This window comes from Curcuma longa, chromosome 8 (assembly GCF_044706935.1).
Source record: "Curcuma longa cultivar G26 ecotype Majalengka, Jawa Barat chromosome 8, ITB_CL_G26_1.1, whole genome shotgun sequence".
NCBI classification, from domain to species: domain Eukaryota; kingdom Viridiplantae; phylum Streptophyta; class Magnoliopsida; order Zingiberales; family Zingiberaceae; genus Curcuma; species Curcuma longa.
This window is the reverse complement of record NC_133868.1, coordinates 6,436,653-6,450,310: the sequence shown is the minus strand read 5'-3', so window position 1 is coordinate 6,450,310 and position 13,658 is coordinate 6,436,653. Positions and strand designations below refer to the sequence as shown.

General features: G+C 38.3%; 2 protein-coding genes across 2 annotated transcripts; both read left to right on the top strand.

The window, feature by feature from the left end:
- Positions 1 to 1,925: 1,925 nt before the first annotated feature.
- On the top strand, positions 1,926 to 2,231 carry LOC141833918 (protein MKS1-like). Its single transcript, XM_074721418.1, has one exon. It carries the CDS (start codon positions 1,926 to 1,928, stop codon positions 2,229 to 2,231), a length of 306 nt encoding a protein of 101 aa, XP_074577519.1.
- Positions 2,232 to 6,691: 4,460 nt separating this feature from the next.
- Positions 6,692 to 8,337, top strand: LOC141833795 (protein transport protein SEC16B homolog). Its single transcript, XM_074721294.1, has 4 exons — positions 6,692 to 6,740; positions 7,096 to 7,224; positions 7,313 to 7,435; positions 7,726 to 8,337. Exons 2-4 carry the CDS (start codon positions 7,114 to 7,116, stop codon positions 7,816 to 7,818), a joined length of 327 nt encoding a protein of 108 aa, XP_074577395.1. The 5' UTR covers positions 6,692 to 6,740; positions 7,096 to 7,113; the 3' UTR covers positions 7,819 to 8,337.
- The last annotated feature ends 5,321 nt before the right edge of the window (positions 8,338 to 13,658 follow it).

Sequence of the window (13,658 nt, the reverse complement as noted above, 5' to 3'; positions counted from 1 at the left end):
CACAATACACATGAAACAAAGGTAAACATTTCATTGAATAGGGAAAATGTCATAAACAAGTTCATACATCACCATCATTACATAGATGTTTATCCTACATCCTAAACTCAAGGATCTACTCCATTACAAGAAGATTACAAGAGGAATACATGAAAATAGTCATCCACAAGAAAAGGGAAGACTTATCTTTGAAGCGTGGGCATCCCTTGAAGATCTTCTTGCTCCGGTGTAGGATGGATCGGTGGAGATGAATGTCGAGGTGGACCGGCGAAGGATGGAGCGTTTAGGGCCTCCCCTAGAGAGGGGGAGGCGCCGCCGCCAAGCCAAGACCAAGGGTTTTGGAGAATGACCCAAGATAACCCAAGATTGGGTTTGTTTCCACCTTTTATACTCACCCAAAACTGCCCAGATTGCCCCTGGTTTACAAGGCTCCGCCTCAATGGGTTTTTCACCTAGTAAACCCGGTTTTCTTCAATTGGACCCTGAACCAAAGTTGTAGAGCATTGAATTATCTTCAATTTGGGTGGTGGACCGACCCATAACTCCATCTGAGCCGAAAGTTATGTTGGTTCGAAGTTTGGTCTGCAGTTTGGGCAGAGCACCCAGCGCGGCCGCGGTTCGGAGGCACGGCCGTGCCATTTAGCACGGCCTAGAGCTGTCATCGTTCTGTACACCCTGAAGAAAAGTTGTAGATCTTGAAGTTAGCTTCATTTTGAGGGGTGGCACGGCCCGTGGTTCAATCGGAGCTGAAAGATATGCCCGTTTTACTTTGAGTCTGCAGAACTGTCCAGAATGATAGGTAGACACGCCCGTGTACGTTCCGTCACACGGCCGTGCCTAGGAGGCACGGCCATGTGCAGCCGCTACTCTGTTGCTAGGCACGCCCGTGCCTATGAGGCACGGTCTCACAAGGTTGCGGCTCTGTTGGAAGGCACGCCCGTGCCTGTGAGGCACGGTCTCACAGGGTCGCGTCTCTGTTGGGAGGCACGGCCGTGCCTATGAGGCACGGCCAAAGCTGGATCATCCTGAAGAAGTGGGCACGGCCGTGCCTGACAGGCACGGCCCCTGCTGTCGTCGCTCTGTTGGAGGACACGGCCGTGTCTAGGCCGTGGGTATGTGAGGCACGGCCGTGCCTGGTAGGCACGGCCGTGTTCTGCCTTGTTTCTTCTTCTCCTCCATTTCTTCGTGTTTGCTACATAAGAGACTCACCCGTGACAGTGAGCACGGCCAGTGTGAGCCTCTTTTCTCCACTATTTGCTCCACCATCAATAATGCATCGTTTTGGCTCAAAATCGCATCCTGTCATACAAAAAATACAAAAAGCAGATCTCCGAGCAAAAGAGTAGAAATATGCAATATAAAAGAATAAGGTGTGACAAAGTGTAGCATATGCAATAAATCGCAAGTAGATGAGCGTTAAAACAAAGCTAAAATACTATATATGATCTACGCTCATCAAGCAAATGAGGAGGGTACTGCTCGATCGGTCGTAACCTCTTCTACAAGTCTATTCTGTCGTAACCAACTCAACTATGCCCTAAGAGCCAACGCATACCTATCTGATTGCATGGTAAGGTGTTTTCGAGTTTTCAAGTTAATTAAGAGGTTAAGATGAGTTTTTCTTTTTAAAAAATACAGTAACATATGATCGGCAAATACAAATTCACACTTCTGCATGAACGAGTACCTAGATTTGGAGATAATTAAATTGTCAACTCGTTTACTATTACAAAAGTCAAACCCACCACATGATTATTTGTTTCTTCTTCTTGTTATTGGTTAAGCTTATGTGTGTATATATATATAATAATTATTTAGGCACTCCAACACTCCATCGATCTTGCTCTTTTTATAGCATTATATTCGTACAAACCTCCTCCTCGAAGTTAGTTTACTCATCGCCGGCGCCGGAAGTAACGCAAAATATGGAGCCTTCCGACTTCTTCCTGGCCCCGCCGTCGCGGCGGAGGAAGACCAAAGGCCCCCGGCCGACCCCGCTCGATGTATGCCACGACTCCCACAAGATCATCAAGAAGCAACCCCCGGCGCCAGCGCCTAGACGGCCGGTGATCATCTACACCGTCTCGCCCAAGGTCATCCACGTCGACCGCAGCGAGTTCATGTCTCTGGTGCAACGCCTCACCGGCGCCCCCTCCTCCGATACTGCCTCACTCTCCTCGTCATCTTCTTTCGGCGACCCCCGCCCCGGCGCCGGCGGCGGAGAATGTTGATGTCTAATTTCCTTTGAAAAACTGATTGAAAACCCGAATTTACCTTTTGTTTTTGGGGGATGAAATCCGAATAAAATTGTGATGACAGATTTTATTTTTTATTTTATTTTATTTATTTTTTAGTGTTCAAATCGGCCACGATCTAAAACATGCCAAATTATGCTACGGGCTGGCTTAAGTTGAGAGTCATTTTTTACGCAGCAGACTTGTAGAAAAGGATAAGGGTTCGAATCTTGGTAAAGTTAGGCAATACCCTCCTGTGTCGTAATCAACTGTTTTTCGATTTACCTCTTCATAAATGATCGTGGGATCGATTGTGTGGGACTGCTAAGATGACGGATTCCACCTTTATTGCAGAAGAGAGCCGCCTTTTAATTCAATCAAGCATCCGTTTGCTGCTACGTCACGTGCTACGTCACGCCCCTGATATAGCAGTCCTCAGTCTTGAAAATTAGGCTTTAAAATTAACGAGCAAATCAACAGCATGTGCATTGGCTTCAATTTTCCTCGCTATTTGAAATGCACTAGAGGAGAAATTTTTTGAAAGAGCTTTTAAGAAATTATTCTAAGTAAATGTGGATAAGCACATAGTGTACTACATTGTACTCTTTAAACTTTTGCATTAGCTTGTATTTTGTAAGTTTCATTATTCGATATAATTTTCTCCTAACATCGGCATGAATCTCTAGCTCTAATATGTTATGTAAAACTCTCATCTAACTTTGAATAATAAAAATTAATGGTAGGTAAAGAGAATCAAGTTAATAGGTTGACAATGACTCATCCATAATTTACTGATATTCACTTATACAATCCATCTTGTATGTTAAAGATAATTTTTCATTCACAGTCAATCCTAATCCTAATTTAGTGATATCCACTACACAAGCTGATCTTAGAGAACCAACCGGCTAATACCATCAAGTCTTCGTATAGGAAATCTATACTTAATTGTAATCTCATAATAACATAATTATCTATACACATTCTGTAAGAATCATCCTTTTTAGAGATCAATAAAACAGAAATGACACGTGGACTCATATTTTCTCTAATAAAATATTTCTGTAAGTTTTTCAACTTATCTATTTTGTTCAACACACTATATATAAGGAATGCATATGATAGTAGGGTAGATTGAGCAATTGTCCCAGAGACTAAATTAATAATGTGTTGGATCATGTCCACATATGGGAGCCCATTAGGTAATTTTTCACTAGTTATATCCTAGAACTTGTCTAAATCTCTTTGACTTTAGGAAGAAGATATTTTGGTATATCATGATTCTTGAATCTTTTCCTTCTTCAAATTGAGGTCCTGGAATAAGGTGGAAGGATTATTTTGAGGATTAGGCCACTTTATAGTAGCTGACTTAGATTTAGGCTTAGCTTCACTAGATTTGGCCAGGTATAATTGGATGCTTTTACTATTATGCTTTAAAAAATAGGTGTTTGCTCCTCGGGTAACAAAGAGGTTGTAAAGCCAAACCCAACCAAGGATGATATGAGTCACATTCATTGGAAGAACACCACACTATATTGTATCTCTATATAGATCAATCTTTGTAGGAACTAAAAAATGACCCTTGTGGATATTAAGTTCATGTAACTCCCATTGTCAATCACAATTTTGTAAGACTTACTCGACGTCCTTTCGTACAGCTTCCTATCTTTGCTTGAATATTTTTCTCTTGGAATCTTGGAGGCACATAAAGCTCTTGATGAAAGTAGCACATTCGGGATAAATCTAATCAGTTAGATAATAGCATTTGTTATTATTTGTTGTTTATTGTAAAATTAACCTCCAATACATTTATTTGTAGGATGTTGAATAAAGGTGATTTTTTAAACACATTGATATCATTATGCGATCTTATGTTTCCTAAAATGGTATGTCATATCCACAAGTCTGCAAATGCAATCGCTTTAAACACAATTATTTGGACTCCATGATTGCCTCGAGTAAATTGGTCTTTTCAAGCAACGGAGTAATTTCTCTATTCTCAATGCATACAATTAAGACTACCCAACATGCTAGGGAAGTCATGTCTTTGTTCATGCATTCAAGCAAATGCTAGATGCCAAAAATATTAAGCCTTCGTAAGTTTTGTGGCCCAAATACTTCAATCACACACTGACGTAAGTTAACCAAGTAATTTAGGGTAATTGTCTTACGTATCCATACCTTTGATGGGAAAGTCTTGAAAAATCGTTCCGGTAGATTCTTGCAGAACAAAAATTTCCCGAAAACGATCTCAAGTTGCCCTCATAGTCGATCAAACGAAGTTTGATCGACGCATTTAGATCATTGGGCTCTTGTGTTTGGTTTACAGGATCCAATATGAAAAGCATAATTTAATTAACGCGAAAACATTAAATTATACCTTTCTTCGGACTATTGCGAAGGATGTAGATGACCTCTCGATCTTCTGCTATATCCCTCTCCTCTTCTCGAACGTTGTGTGGGCAACGATCCTTCGAGAATTTCTCCACCAGAATTCTCCTCTCCGATGGCTAGCAAGCTTTCCTTCCTTCTCGTTGTGAGAGAGAAGAGAAGAGGAAGAAGGAGGTTGGCTGCCGAGAGAGTCTCGGCCACCAAAGGATTAGAGGCGTGTATTTCCAACCCTTGGCAAACCCCTTCTTTTATAGCCTAGCCATCCCATAAATATGGTATAATTTGAGCTAAACATGGTATGATTGAATCGTAAACATGGTATGATTTAGATCAATCAATTTGGAGATTTTTGCAAGATTTCGAAAGTTTCCAATTCGAACCGAGGTGTTTAATCGATCAAACAATCGATTAAACATCGCTACTTTTTCCTCATTAACACTGGTAATCGATCAGGTGATCGATTACCAGGATGGTAATCGATCAGGTGATCGATTACCAGTGGATCTCCCACGGAGATTGGTAATCGATCTCCCATGGAGATTGGTAATCGATGTGTAATCGATTACCAAGGTGTGTAATCGATCAGCTGATCGATTACACCTCCTTGTATGGGTTCGAATGCCTGGTTTCTTCACTAATTCTTTCAATGTGTGTTTGAGGGTTTCTAGATGCTACAGCAGGGACCTAGAGGAGGAATTGGTTTTGGTCTCCCGATAGGTTTAAGCTTCCCATGCTCTTCACCGAACACACAGCTTAAGTCTATCAATAATAATTCATTCCACTAGAGAGTTATTATTGCACTATCGCACCAATCCTATATTATAATATGGGCTCCTTCTTACTATAAGTATATTAGTCTCCCTGTGTTTAAGATATCGTATGTCCGTCAATTAAATGAGTTACTGACAACTCGAATTTAATCAACTTCTAATCCAAGAGTAGTACCACTCAACCTTATTATCATGCGGACAAGGTCCACCTGCAGGGTTTACATGATAATCCTTATGAGCTCCTCAAAGGGACATCATCAACCTAGATTATACACTACAACAAAAATGACTTTCCGCAGCGCGTCATCCGCAGCGCACATCATAGGCGCGCCGTTAATAGTTGCTTTGACGGCGCACCCAATAAAATGCGCTGCGGATAATATCATATTTTTATCAACCGCAGCGCGCAACAATAATACGCTGTTAAAAATACTTTTAACAGCGCACATTGTACGCCGTTAAAATTATTTTTGACAGCGCATATTGTGCGCCGTTAAAAGTATTTTTAACAGCGTACAATGTGCGCTGTTAAAAATTTATATTGACAGCGTACAATGTCCGCTGTAAAAAATTTATAAATTATAATATTAATAATATTAATTTTAATTTCTTTTAAAAAAACTCTTAAATTTTAATTTTAATTTTTTTTAAAATACTTGGTAATATGTCAAAAAGGTAACTTGTGAGAGCAAAATGAAATTGCAGATTTAATAAACCCTAACCTTGACCCGATCGATCCCGCCCTTAACCCTCGGATTGGCGCACGGAAGCTCGTCACTTCTCCTCCTCCTCTAATCTTCCCACAGCCGGTGGCGGCGCGCCTCTGGAGTTTGGGCAAGGTTTTCCAGCCTAACGCTGCGCCGCCGAGATGGGTACGCGTTTCACTCTGCTCGACCTCGAGCCTTTTTCCGTTCGTTGAGGATTCGACTTTGTTTTCCTCCCCTTTTCCTCAATTTTTTTTTGCCAGGATTCCTATTTGTTTAAGATATCATCGCGATCCTCCTCCCTCTGCTTTGCCCTGCGTCGGTCGCCTCTCCCTCTCGTCGCCCCCGTCGCCGCCCCATCGCCGCCGCCGCCGATCTCAGCTCGCAGCTCTGCGGCTTATCTATGTATGTAGTTTTTCATGCCAGGAAATTTATCTATGTATGTAGGTTTTCCTTTTTTAGATAAAACTGAGTCTTATGAGTCAAAGAATGATGCAGTACATATTTTAATTCTATTGTCTCATTGAGCTTCACTCAAATATTATACTAATGCATTAGGTTTTGGTAATGCATTTGCAGTGCCCTTGTAGAGATCAATAAATGTTGTAGTAGAAGATGGTTCATGGAAATTGGTAGCCACTGTAAGTAATTTGTTTATAGGGTTATTATGGAAAATTAAAATACACCAACAATCTATAATCATGAATGCGATGATACTATATTAAGATACCCTTGTGTTATTGTGTAGTAGGATGTTGCTAATAGGTTAATAGGCAAGTGCAGCGGTCTTCATTAAGGAGCATACCACTCACTGGCTCTAAATATTAGTTGTCATTTGTTTCTGCTGTAAAGCTGTTTGGTTATATATTTAAGAAAGGCTAACAGAAAAGTACTTGCTGTTAAGGATGAACCCTACTTTCTCATTAATTTTGATCTCAGGATTCTTCAAGTTTTAGCATTTCTCTTGTACCTTCAGTATAATTCTCTTGCTTGTAGGATGTTAATGGTCCAGAAATGGATGTATGCAATCTTTTTGTTTCATCAAAAACAAAAGGTGCTCCTTTTGGAGGGTATGGCCCATCTGCTTATTGCTTGAATAATATTCCATCAGAAAGCCAACTTCAGGTACCTTCAGTTATCCAAGTTTTTGTTCACAGTTTCATATAGTCCACTGAACCGCTGTAATAGTTTCTATTCTGTCAACTTCTTTCAGACAACTGCTGCTATGGTGCAAAGCGTTCTTGTTTCTGGTAAAAGGAAGCAGGCTCTCCAATATGCACAAGAAGGTCAATTATGGGGCCCTGCTCTTGTTTTTGCTGCACAGCTTGGCGAGAAGGTTTGTATACTTTTCTTTTCTCTGTAATTACATAACTTATTTAGTTGATCTTGATTTGGATGCATATAATATTTGTTTCTTTTTCATGTTTATGATGCGGAAAATTCTTGTTTCTTCACTTGCTCTGATAGATCTCATATTTTTCTTGCAGTTCTATGTGTGCAACACTGAAGAAGATGGCTCATTTAGTTGGATTTTGATTTAATTTTTTATTATCTATTTTTGTTTCATGTTATAATGGGAAAAAATTTCTTCTTTAGATCTGATATATCTCATAATTTTGGTTGCAGTTTTATGTTGACACAGTGAAGAAGATGGCACAGCATCAATTTGCATTCGGATCACCTTTACGGCATTCAGAAGATGCTTCGGCAACAATATGAGCCATAAAATTCTATAGGATACTACATGCATTTGTTTAGTCTCACATGCTTGCTTGCATCCACTACATCTAAATTACGAAATGTTTGCTGATGAGGTCTTCAAGTTAATTGCAGGAACAACAAGAAACTACTTGGTCAAGTTAGAGCATTTGATCGCCACTGCAACATGGTCCTCGAAAATGTTAGGGAGATGTGGACCGACGTATTACAACTTTACCCTGATCACAGATACCCAAGACGAGCAAGGGGAAGAAGAAAGCTCTTCCAGTCAACAAGGATAGATTCATCAGCAAGATGTTCCTTCGCAGAGACTCTGTATTTTCGTAGAGATTCATCAACAAGGATAGATTCATCAGCAAGAAAGCTCTTCCAGTCAACAAGTATATATGTGCTAAGTATCAGCACATATATATACACATAACCTCATGTATTTTCTGTTTTTCTTTATGTTCAAGATAACAAAGTCTTGTAAGCTTATCAAAACAGATGTGAATGTTATATATAATTGTTGGATTATAAATGTGTAATTTTATATGGTATTTGTGTGTGGTATTTATGTTATTAATTATTTGAGTTTTGAATTTATAATTGTGATTTAAATGGTTTAATTATTTTATTTTATTCACAGCGCATATTGCACACTGCGATTGATCACATCCGCAGCGTACATTGCGCGCTGTGGAAGCTCGCATCCGTAGCGCGAAATGCACGCCGCGGATGATCACATCCGCGGCGTGCATTGCGCGCTGCGGAAGCTCACATCCGCAGCGCGCATTGTGCGCTGCAGATGTGATCATCCGCGGCGTGCATTGTGCGCTGCGGATGCCTAATGACTTTTAACAGCTTGCAACTGTGCAGCGTGCGATGTGCGCTGCGGATAGCATATTTGCGCGCTGCGGAAAGTCATTTTTGTTGTAGTGCCCAAGGCGATCCGTTACTTACTTGCTAAAATCTACTATTAATTTAAAATTTCTTTCTATGTGATGATGGAGTAAACACATGCTCCCAAATGGGTAATATAATGCATAGAACTACCATAGTTGTTAACATTCGAACGTGCGGAAAATAAACAACTCATAAAGACAATTAATTTCATCATAAGTAGTATGTTAACCTCAGAATTGGTTCTTTAACCTTAAGCTATGCATTTCACTTCTAATTAGCATGTATTAGTAATATGTCAATTGCAAGTAAAACATAAGAATACTAAGCAGGCTACCATGATTAACTCATATTACAATAATAAGAAATCTAAACATAACATCATGCATATTGTTCAACTAAAAGTGCGGAATTAAATAACATATAAATCTAGTTTATTCTACTCTGAACATAATGCGAGTTCCCCAAGGATCTTTATTCTAAGTTCCACCACATCACACATTTCACATCGTCTCTGTCGCTCCCGCTACTCGAATTTTTCTTTGCCCTTATCTGCAGTACAAGGAAAATAAAACTATAAGCATAAAGCTTAGTAAGTACCATCCTACTCACAAAACGATGCATATTTTTAAAATTATGCTTTTGAAAAATATGAAAGGAAATATCTTCATGCTTATCATTTATTGCTACTGAAACATATAAACTAGATAAATAACATGACATACGCATCATAATAAGCACATGGACTAAAATCATGACTGAACTAAACATGATCTTAAAAACTACTTTCACTTCAAGTTAGTAATGAACTTTTGAAAACTTATACATATAGTAAGTGAAAATAATAATCATCCTGCTGTGGGCCCAGCATTGTGCTAACTATGCGCGCATCCCTAAATAGATCCGAGGTAGCTAATCCCGAACCCATTAGGGTACTACTAGGCGATCTGAGCCTAGGGGCGATCTAGGAGCCCACCCATGGACGATCTGAGTCCAAGCACATGCCACATAAAAGTAAAATACTTTCTTTAATCATTCTTTTCTCTTTAACCTTGCATATACTAGGCGATCTCGGGCCTAGGGGCGATCTAGGAGCCCACCCATGGATGAACTGAATCCATAATTACTGAGGCAAGGTAACTTATTTCCATAAACATTCTGTAAGAGAAATTAATTTCCACATACATACATAAATTTTCGAATAACTAAAACTATGAATTTATGCATATGAACTGAACTACTTATACTGCAGGTGAGAGGTACTTACCTTATCTTCTCTACTCACTAGGTTTTCGACGCTAGGGTTAATGAAATCGAAGAACTTCTTCGAAGTGCTCTAGCGCCTTCTCTGTGCGATCTTTCTCGTGGGATTGTCTTTGAAGGAGTGGATGATCCCTTGATCTTCAACCGTATAACCTCTCCTTTTCTAGAACGTTGTGTGGGCAACGATCCTTCGAGATGATTCCACCAACTCTCTTATCTCCGATGGCTTGCAAGAAGAAGGCGCCCATCTTGCTTTGTTTCCATGCAACTCCCACTTTTTAATTTGTTTCCATGCACGTTGATGGAAGCCATGCATAAGCAAAATCGATGCATGTTCATGGAAGCCATGCATATGCAAATTCCATGCATGCATCTACCCATTGCTAGCCATGCTCCAATTAATCTGGGTGGAAGCAACAATTAATCTTGGTGGAAGCAACGTGAGTGCATGCAATGGGAGAAATTCCAACGTGATTGCATGGAGAATTTCCAACGTGATTGAATTTCCAACGTGATTGCATGCAATGAAGTGGGCGGTGGAAACAATTAGCCTTCTTTAATCCACGTATTGGAAGCCATGCACTGATCTTGGTTTTCTCCCGATCGCCACATGCAATGCTTGAAAGAAAACCAAGCTGATCGCTCCATAAACGCCGCCGGGCTTAGGGAGGAGATATCCAAGAGTTGTATCCCCTAAACCTTTCTTTATATAGTTATACCATCTAGGAAATTTAAGAAAAAGTCTAACAAATTTTTTTTTTTTCAAAACCTCTTCCAGTATGAACCAAACCAACTTGGTTCAGTTTGGTTCAATCTTGGTTCGTTTGGTTCACTAATCAAACGGTTTCTGATTTGACCTAAATCAATTTTGTTTAATTCGTCTTTACGAGACAAATCTTCTCATTCCCTTTAAAACCCCCCCTTTTATCACGAACTAAGTCAATATAAAATTTATCATATTCAAAACCTTAAATGTGGAAAATACAGGTGTTACATTTCCTTCTATTTAACAACACACCATGTACATACTACTACTTCCCAACTCATCGGGCCTTTTGATCTATCGATCTAAATCTCACCCTTTGATGAATTAAAGAAGTACATACTAAGCACATGTGTTTGTTATTATATCAGGATTAAGAGTATGTACATCTATAGTAACAGAGGTTTAGTTCGATTATATAGTCAGTATAAATCGAACAATCCTCAGATGGTCCTGTTCAATACACACTTAGTGTACTAGTGTAATTCTATAGTCAAGACAGACTAAGACCAAATTACACTACAACCAATCCAATGGTTTGTCCAATCCATCTTGGTTGTGATCACTGTTTTTAATCTATAAGGCACTGATAACATGGTCTTCTGTGTGTGACTCCGCACACCATGTTTATCTACAATACAGATTAATCGGACACTTGCATAAAAACTGTATGCAAATATTGACTAAATATGATTCTTATTTCAAAATGTTTATTTACATAGCTAGGATTCTGATATACATCCCAACATGTTTCACCTATCCATAGATACTCATCACAAATGTGGCAAGGGATCCATACACCAATTGACGGATAACGACCATGCATTTTCTGAAGAGATGGCAAACCATGTTTTCCTATTGCATCGATCATCTATTCAAAATATTCTGAATGATTTTGTAAGACAATACTATACCAAGGAATAATCCTCTTCACATTTGAAATCATCGCCGAATATTTCATCGAGATATACAAACTGATTAAATAAGTAATCATTAAAGAGGCGATAATGTCCAGCTAGCTTCACAATCTTGATTTAAATATCTTCTCCTATATATGTTCTGTCGGAAGAACTTTACTAGAATGGAGGATTCTAGCTTCTATACATGAATATATAAAAGCATTTGTAATGATTAATTTTATAACGGTTAGTTTATCATGACTATTTTTATAACAATCAGCTTTATAATAACTAATTTTTAAGAGGTACTTTCAAATGAATATTTAATTATTCAACATAAATAACATTAATATTGGTAAAAGTAAATTACATAAATGAAATAAAAAATAACAAATTTTATAATTAAAAACCATCTAAAATGTATACTAAAAATCATCTCTTTTCAGACTTTCAAATTTAGAATGTAAATTAAGCTGATCCTTTATCGTCCCATTTCATAATCTTTCATTGCTAACTCATGCTTTTGCATCTCAATTCTCTATGTTTGTAATTCTTCCATTTTTTTCATCTATTATAGAATTCCACATCATTGATGTCTCTAGCTTTGGATTTGCCCTTCCTCTTTGCTACCTTTTACCTAGTTGGATGAGTACGAACTTCACAATTATCCACGTCAATAGGAGCATCCGGATTGGATGAGGATGTGTGACTCTTTGATTCGGAGGTCTTAGCATGATGATCAACTTTCTGTGGAGTATATTTCTCACCATCTCTCACAACTCGTCAAATATGTTCATAGTTCGGGACTTGTTGTGATGATTTTCTTATTACATTTTATGTGCTCTCACAAATACATCCTTATCACTCCACCTACTTTCAAGATACATATAAAAGTTATTGTAGATGATGATAAATTCATTGACCAACAGAAGAAGCGTATAGACAAGTGATTTTAATTTGCTCAGGGTACCTCACACGTCCTACGAGCCAATATTTGTTGTAGTAATCTGTGATTCATTTCTAGAAAGTTTGTTTCTTCTTATCATTACCGATCGATGATTGAATTGGTGTTGATATGGATTCATGACTTTGCAAGGTGTATCTTTTTGTCCATTGACCACTTTGTTCGTTTGGTATCATGCACACTCGAACTCACTTTATTACTCAAATTTGAGATCACAGATGGTGTTACTGGTTCTTTATTTGTCCCACATAGATCTATACTAACCCTACTTGATTCATCTGAGAGCATGAATTAATGATGGATGTGGAGAAGAAATTTCATAAGGAGAGGGGGTGAAATTAAGACCGCCAATATTTGGGCGGGTACATGGAAAATGGAGATTGAGGGGCATTATTTATAGGAGTCGAAAAGTTTTGAGAACTTTGAAAATATGAAAGAAATTATGAAATGTAGGAAAATTTTGGGAGATAATACGTGGAAGTAAAAAATTAAGAATATTGAACATTAGGACGATTGTGTGAACTTTGCAAAATAGCATTGTTTTTTAGTATTTCCAGAATTAAAAATTTTATTTAAAAGATCTATTATAATTTTGATCTATTTAGTAGAAATTTATAATTGAGACGTGAATAATTCGTGAGTATTTAATATTATTTTTTTAAATTTAAAATTTAATTCAATATTTAGGTTAAAGTAAATTAAAATTGAGAGAAAAAAAAATAAATATCAGATGTTAACAAAGGGGATAGAATAAAATGTACAGCATATTATTCAAAACTAACCGTTTGCCGAGGCTCCAATGAAATAGAAAAATAATAAATAATAAAAAAATTATACTGCACTGGATAAGGTCTGCTGCCTTAATGAAAAACTTGGGTTCGATAATTGGAACCAGTTCAACGGTTAAAAAAAAAAATCTATCCTCGCAGTGGTCACGTGTTCTGGGCACGATGCTCGATAAAAAAACGAAGACGCTATTCACCTAATCACGTGCATGATTCCCCACCCACTATCCATAATACCTCCCCAATCATTTCATTCAATAATTTCCTCAACAACCACCTCTTAA